We start from the raw sequence: 8,142 nt of genomic DNA, 5'->3' as shown, positions 1-8,142 counted from the left end.
GAAAATCCCAGTTCCCAAACACAATCGTTTTTATATCTTCAGAATATGAGAAAACTCAGCCAAAACTTTGTGGAGGATTCTCAAAGGGGGAGCGGGGGTTGTTGGTGTCACTGGACATAACCCTAGGTAACTCAGAGGGATGGAAGACCACGAGTGTCAATGAAGCCCCTCTGCTCTGGGCTCAGGCAAGCCAGGACACCCCCTTCACCCAACCTTTGTAACCCTTTCTCTGGCGCCTGTAATCTCCTGTCCTTCTGGAAAACAGGCGAGCTAAAACTGTTGTCTGTGGAATGCAAGGGCACCGCTCAGAGAGAGAAGGGAGGAGGGAAAGGGGAGGAAGAGCGGGGCCAACTAGTGGAAAATCACTGCAGAGAATTGACCAGGGTATAAAAATACACTGTTGCAGGGCTAGGTGCACAGGATTTGAGACCATACAGTCTCCCTGCGCCTTTTACTTGAGCTCAAATAAACTCTGTCTACTTCTCCCTCCAGCGACGTACACCGGGCAATGAACCCAATTGTTGCCTCCCTCGGGCACCTTGTGCCGGCAACAGAGCTATTAAAATTTTTAGGATGTAGAATAAATATTACCAAAAAAATAAAAGTCTCTAGAGAGAGGGAAAAAACAGCTTTCAAAAATTATTTCTGGAATTTAGAAAACGCTAAAAATGTTCTGTCGTTTGTGATCAGTAATGAGGCCTGCCTGAATGAAGCCTTGGAGATGGAGCCAAACTTCTTTAAAAAGTTAAGTGCATGTCAATTCAGTGCTCTGATTTAGGCTCTTACAGTGTCTGCACAACTAGTAGACATATTGTACAATCTCTGATAATTATCAGACAATAAAAAGGGAAATACATGAACAAATGAAGGCATGGCATTTAAGTTGCTTTTATTAGACCACATTGGTGGATTTGAAAAGAGCCTTCAACTTGCAATCAAGTTAATCTTATTTATTCCAAATCTGAGTCAAGGATTGTCTTCCTGTGTTGCTCTGTCAGCAAAACCTGAGTTAGCTGCCCAAACAGGAAAGGGCAACCTGGCTTGTGTTGTGGGTACTAGCCGTGATAATATTACTCAAGAGACATGAGAGTGCCAGCAATAATTTTTTTATTACTTCTGCAGAAGTGTAGACTCCCGCCTTATGGGCAGAGAGCTACCCTGAGAGGGGTTTGACCTTCCATATTTATATGTTTGCTTTACATATGGTATAATGAGGTTAGTCATCGTTACATATTTTTCTGTTAGTTATAATTATCTCTTGTGATTGTCATCATCATAAAGGCATCTTCCCCTTTTCAGTTGAGGGCACCTTCCTCTTTCCAGTTGGGTCAGGGTCAAGCCTCAGAATAGATGTCTTCTGTATTAGCACTTACATTTTCGTAAGATTATATTTAGTATTAGTATTACACATCTTAGTCATATATGCTCAGATTAAAACTGCCTACTAGTCAATTTGTTAGACAAACATTTAAAATACTGATCTTATGAACTTATAAACTTCTCACGCTTGAACTTACAACTTATTCAATTAAGCAAGTTAGCCTATCTTTTATATCAGCTCTCACTTGATAGTGAGAGCGGCATGGGTGGTTCTTCCCCTACAGCATCTTCAGCCCATCTTCTTGGAAGCCTGTTTTTGGGTGGGTTTCTTCCTTGCGAGACAGTGACATGCTCTTGAGCATGTTCTTGAGCTTCCAATCACTTTGGGTGGTCAGCTGCAAGTGCTGCTGGGAAAGTCAGAATTTCTTGCTGCATTTGGAGCTAAACTGTTCTCAGTGGTGGCAGATGTCAAAACAAGGAGAACAGTTTCAAATTGCAGCACGGGAAGTTTAGGTTGGATATTAGGAAGAATTAACTCACTAGGAGGGTAGTAAAGCACTGAACAGGTTACTTGGAGAGGTGGTGGGATCTTCATCCTTGGAAGTTTTTAAGACCCAGCTAGACAAAGCATTGGCTGAGATGATGTAGTTGGGGATGGTCCTGCTTTGAGCAAGGGGTTGGACTAGATGTGACCTCCTGAGGTCCTTTCCAACCTCATTTTCTATGATTCTGTGATTTGGTAATTTCTGCAGCACTATCCATAATCTCATCGGTCAGATATTGAAGCACAGTGACCATATACACTGGGGCTCCAGCTCCAATGCGCTCTGCAATCTGCCCTTTGTTCAGAAGCATGTCTACACGGCTGACAGGGAATAATAGCCCAGACCAGGAAGAGTGGGAGACTTTGGCTTTCATTTTCTTGGCTCAAGAGCTATTACCAAAATACTGAAAGTCAGTGTCTGTCTCAGCCATGCTGCAAACTTCCACTGTTCCACTGCCTTGTCTGGATTTTCTGTGCTGTAGCTGAGCTTGCCTTAATCTTTCCTTACTTCTCAAGACTTGATTGGCTTTGTAGTTTTTCTTGTTAGGCTCTGGTTACCTGGTCGTTCTTTCTTTCTTTGTCTCTCTTCTTGTGGTCTGATTTGATAACATGTGGCTTCTCTCAGCCAGTTACTAAACTGTGGCCAGAGTTTTGCACTAGCTTTGTCTGAGCATAGGATTTGTTTATATTTGGTAGGTGGAGCAAACTTCTTTTCTGATTGGTCCAATATGGACCAATGAGAAGCTGCATCCTTTGTTATCCAAGCATCATAGTAGACCTCTCCCTTTTATTACATCATTCTCATTAACCATCTCTTTGCGACGTGATTTTTCCTGTCACAGCTGCTTCTTCACCAGTTAAGTTGTAATATACCTTAATGTCCTGTTTTAAGAGTTTTCACGTATTAAACAGAACACAAGAAAGAATCAATATTTCTCTATAACGTAGTGGTTATGGTGCTAGCTTTGAAGAGGGGAGACCTGAGTTTTTCACATTGCCACCAGGTATCCATTTTACATTAGACACTGGTTAAAAAATAGAAACAACCCTGGCAGTATTGACCAGACCCTAGGTTTCTCTTCTCAGTAGTGCCCTAACCAATAGATTAAAGTCAGACTCACTCTAGCTTGTTCTCCTTTTAGCCTACCATGAGTCTTCTTGCCCAATGGTCCAGCTTTAACTGGAGAGGTAGAAAGACCTTTCACTAAGCCTATTCTATAGCTGGTCATTAGGAAACTTGTCCAGGATGTGGTTAAACTCACCCAAGGGCAAGAGGACCGAGAATCCAGGTTTTCCATATCCTGGGTGAATTCTGGGCAAAAAAAGGTGGACACTATCATTGGGTTTGAGCTGAAAGTTTGTTTTAGAATAGCCAAACACTCCAGCTATCCGTGCTCAAAAGCTATGTGCCAAAAAGTTTCAGAGGCTTTATGATACATTATAGCCTGCCTGACACCTGATTCACCAGGTACCTGATCTATTACATTCTTCTCCTCCCCCACCTTTTCTCCCCCTTCCCCACCTATACTTTTCTGCCATTTGTCCTACTGATTTCCAGCTATTTCCTTCTTCACTGAGAGCCCCTTCCTTACCTTGTATGATTACCACTGTAGTGTTTCCCTTTGACCTTTTTTTCCCCTGCCTTCTTCCCCCTCCCTTCCTTACTTTACCTTTTGTTTTTTCTAATTTCTACCTATTTATATTTTCACTGACATTCTGTCACACTTTTAGCTTCTCTCCTTCCTGTTTTCCTGATCTCCAGCTATTTCCTTTTTCACAGTCAGTCTCTTTTTCACCTTGTATTCCATCACTGTAATGTCTCCCTTTGGCCTCCCCACATGTCCCTTTGCTTTCTTCCCCCTTCTTTACCTACTTTATCTTTTGTCTTTCTAATTTTTAACAATTTAGTCTTACTGACATCATGCCACATTTTTAGCTTCTCTCATTCCTTGGAGTCTCAGAACAGCAGAGACTCCCTATGCTTAAAGGGTGACTGCACCCGGAAGCTTGCCAAGAACTTTTTTCCAACTACTTAGTCTAATAAAAGAGATCACATCTACTCAAAGAACCTTGTCTGCCTCTGTCCTTAGACCAACACAGCTACAACCAAAAACCCAGAAGTTTCTGAGACACACAGGCACCTTCTTCAGCTCCAGGCAAAAGAGGGATTAACTCTACTTTTTAAGCTTGTGGGCATCTTAATTACACCACAACTTTTATGCAACTCAATAAAAGTGATCTGGTATCAAAAAATGCTGAGCATTGCAAATACCTTGTGAAGTCAGCAGCAGCTGTCACAGCTTGGCACCACTTCATATCAAGTGACTAAAGTCAAGACACCCAAAATCCAAACTTTATTCACAACAGATTCCATTCTGCACAGGCTCTGCACCTGAAAAATCTTCTTCATGAATGAACCCTGTGCTCTCATCCATAGTCCCATTGGAGATACATTGCTTTTCTGTGAAATAACTCAGAATTTGGCCCTTGTTTATAATCTTAGATTAGTTTATACCTGGGGCTGTGATGAGGACTCTAATATACAAAATATCAGAGTCTTGTGCGTATCACCGTTTCCTAGAAGTATTCACAAAACTTCATAGGGGCGAAGTGACTTGGTATTCAATGCTGCTATACCCACTTTGGTTGGAAATGGTCCTACACAATGAAATCCAGCAATTTTCCTGAGAGTATTACAGTAGAAAGATGTGATGAGATGTCTGGAAGGATGGTGGAGCTGACAGAGCCAGATTCTGATGTCATGTTTGCAAGTTTAAATCTGTATCTATAATAGAGTTATTCTTAATTTACACCAGCATAACTAAAAGCAGAATCTGGACCTGTGTCGCCATTCTATCTGCTATCATTTATTTTCAGAGAGAACAGTTAGGGACTTCTCCAATATACCTGAATTGAGAAGCTTGAGAATGCTTAATTAATGAAGAATGAAAGCTACTCTTGTGGGCAAAAAAGGGAAACCTATTCTAATATAATAAAAGCCTTACCACTTCTGTCTGTGTGTCTGTCTTCCTGTAACGCTCTGGGCAACTATAATTGCGCAACCCAGAGCCTTACAGACTGCGAGACAGAAGGGTAGAGGCAGAGGTGGTGCCTGCCATGGCTGCTCTCCACACCACACCTTGTGGCATGCCTTGCGCCACACCCTGGGGTTGTTTCTTATGCCACGTGGCTGCACTCAGCAGTTACTCCCCCTGCTGTGGCTGCTCCACACGCCAAGCACCATGGCTGCGCACACCCCCCTGAACAGTCACTCACCACCATCCCCCATGCAGTGTTGGGGCCAATCCCCATGCCATGCAGCCACAGCTGGCAGGCACTCCCCATGCCATAGCTGCTCCCCACACCATGCTCCTCCCTGCAGCTGTATGCCACACCCCCAATGCATGCCCTGAACCACACCCCAGGCAGCTCCCTGTGCCACACAGCCATCGAGCACTCCCCAAACTGTGGCCACTCCCCATGCTGCACCACACCTTAGGCTGCATGCTGGGCATTTTTCTAGTTACTATAATAAAAACAGAAAGAAGGGGCTGGATTCCAGGTTGTTTAGAGGGAATTTGAAAGATTAGCAATAAGATTAAAGTCTTTTCTATTTTATCTAGTGATCTGATTAGCTATTCCAAAGATTACAAAATGGGAAACTAAACTAAGTTTTCAACCACAGTTTTTTCTAAGACAAGACCTCAGTTATAAACACCACCAGGTAAAGGGAGAGTCAATGAGTCTATGCAGTAATAAAAGGATGGCCAGACTCCTCGGGGTAGGTAACAAAGGATGTGATTTCCCATTGGTTCACAGCCAACCAATCAGCAAGGGAGCTTCCTGCCTCAGCTGAGTATATAAAAGATCTCTCTCTAAGACAAGAACAGTTCACCCCTGAGTATGCTTTCTAAGAGGTGGCTTAGCCAAACAAGATTAAAGCCAAAGAAATCAAAGAAGACTAAACAAAATTCAAAAGACCCAGGTGAGCAAGCCAACCAAGCCTGGTCAACCTAAGCAAGCTGAGTCACGTGAGGAAAAGATCAGGCAAGCAACACAAGGAAAGAAAGACAAGCCAAGTGGGGTGAGGAGAGACTCTGATGAACTGAAATACAAAGAAAGCCAGGGAAAGTGAAGACATCCAAGCCATTGAGAGTTGTTGGACATATTAAGCATGGCTGAAATCAATACAGAGTCCAACTCTCAGTATTCTGGTGGTGCCTCCAAAGCCAAGGAGGTGAAAGCCAAAGTTTCCCGCTCTTCCCGGGCTGGGCTGGTGTTTCCTGTTGGCCGCATAGACCGGTTGCTGCGCAAAGGGCAGTTTTCTGACCGAGTTGGAGCAGAAGCCCCTGTGTACATGGCTGCTGTGCTCCAGTATTTGACTCATGAGATCATAGATAGTGCTGGAGAAGTTACCAAATGCAACAAGAAATGCTGGATTTCCAAGCAGCACTTGCAGCTGGCCATCCAAAGAAATGGGAATTTCAAGAATCTGCTGGGAAATGCCAGCATATCTCAGGATAGTGTACCACCCCAAAACAAGCCTTCACCTTTGCTATCCATGAAGAAAAGCAGCCGGAGATGTCCCAGGGGAAGAACAACCCATGCCCCTGTCATTGTCAAGTGAGAGCAGAATAGGGAGACAGCCCAGATTTGGGAGAAGAAATATTGACTTGATTGTAAGGTTCTTTTCAAACCCACCAATGTGGTCCAATAAAAGCAACTGAAATGTCATGTCTTGGTTTCATTGTATTTGTTTTCTTTGATGCCTATAAAAGTCAATTCTTTCAGGCCGTGGAATTTCACTGCCTAAATCTCCAATCTTCTTCCTTGTATCTACTGCCCACTAAATGTTTCTGATCCTGTATCCCCTCTGTTTAATTCAATTGTAACTTTATTTAATTTACTGGAGTATTCATTATGCAAAAACATATATAAGACCTAATTTAGTTAATCAATCAGCGTGTTTCCACATTGCCATACAGCACACTATGGTGATGTAGTGATCATGTGTGCCTACGTTGCTGTAGCGGTGTGCTCCCCCGCTATCGCATGCTGCTGAATGTAGGTATAGCTGGTGAATATAAGTGTGTGCTGTTCATACACTGCAGTATGGGTGGTTACTGTGCCATGTTTTAGTACTCTCACATAGCAAGTACTAAAACACAACCCAGTAACAACATCACCATATGGCAACGTGTAGACACACCCACTGTCTAGGATTTTCAAAAGAAAATAAAGATACTTTTTATCAAATAGAGCAGTACTAAGTATAATACTTATTTTTAAGTTTGGAAATTTAGAAAGAAAAAAAGACCTCAAGCACTGTACTAAAATATCTGTACACTAGAAAGGACCTCAGAAGCTTCTGGGAGATGATACCCAGTGCTACCTTTATAGGAACTTTAGGACACTCTTCTGTTGTTATATCTTCATGCATATCTCATAGGAAGTAAATCAGAGCTTCATACCAGTTACAGACAACAGACTAAACTTTTACTGATTTTTACACATGCCCATGTTTTCCTGTTGCTTTATCTTCCCATGCCACTTCCCTGCCATTTGACCCATTTTGTTACTCAGTTATGTATGTCACAGGCTTAGCTTAATAATTCTCTGACCCAGGGGCTTTCTTCTTATCAGAGTGTTTACATAGCACCTCACAAAGTGGGTCTTCAGTCACTGACAGCAGCCTCTAAGTGCTATTGCTTCACTAATAAGAAATAAGGATAAACAGAATGCAGGTCTTGGCAATTAATTGCCACAGAACTATGGGATAGTCCAGTTTCTTCAGGATCATTTCCCCAAGCATCCTACTTTTTAATACAATTATTATTATTATAATTATTATTCTCTCTCAGAGTTTACTTTTCATCCACTGATCTCATTATCTCCATTTGTAACAGACAAATTGAAGCAAAGAGAAGTGACGTGACAAGCCCAAGGTCATCCAGTAAGGTAGTGGGAAAACCAAGAATAGAACCAAGGCATTTTGTCACCTCGAGTGCCACTGTTTTTTTGGCTTTAATTTCACACGTCCCGTATGTATGAAACTGGAAGGTTTGGGAGAGCTCCTCAAATCTTTTTTTTTTTTTCAATCCTGTGAGAAACATGACCCTAAACACCTGAGGGAGGAAGAAGCCTAACTGCAGTGGACAATTTCCATGGGGAAAAGATGCACTTGTGAACTTCAAGCCATGTGTTTAGGTCTCATGAGTGTTTTCCTCTGGAGTCATGGAGAGGGGAATATTGCCAAAATGGTTAAAAAGCCTTTATAT

At 42.4% G+C, this 8,142-nt stretch overlaps 1 protein-coding gene across 1 annotated transcript; it reads left to right on the top strand.

Moving 5' to 3' along the window:
• The first annotated feature begins 6,038 nt into the window (after nt 1-6,038).
• On the top strand, nt 6,039-6,491 carry LOC149866649 (histone H2A type 1-F-like). Its single transcript, XM_090041153.1, has one exon. The coding sequence runs from the start codon at nt 6,039-6,041 to the stop codon at nt 6,489-6,491; it is 453 nt and encodes a 150-aa protein (XP_089897279.1).
• Nucleotides 6,492-8,142: the final 1,651 nt, after the last annotated feature.

This window comes from Crocodylus siamensis, chromosome 4, assembly GCF_052110815.1.
Source record: "Crocodylus siamensis isolate JL-2025a chromosome 4, ASM5211081v1, whole genome shotgun sequence".
Classification (NCBI taxonomy): domain Eukaryota; kingdom Metazoa; phylum Chordata; order Crocodylia; family Crocodylidae; genus Crocodylus; species Crocodylus siamensis.
This window is presented reverse-complemented; position numbering and strand designations above follow the sequence as displayed.

Excerpts from the sequence above, each read along its gene's own strand:
- LOC149866649 (XM_090041153.1), top strand. The coding sequence starts at position 6,039 with ATGGCTGAAATCAATACAGAGTCCAACTCTCAGTATTCTGGTGGTGCC.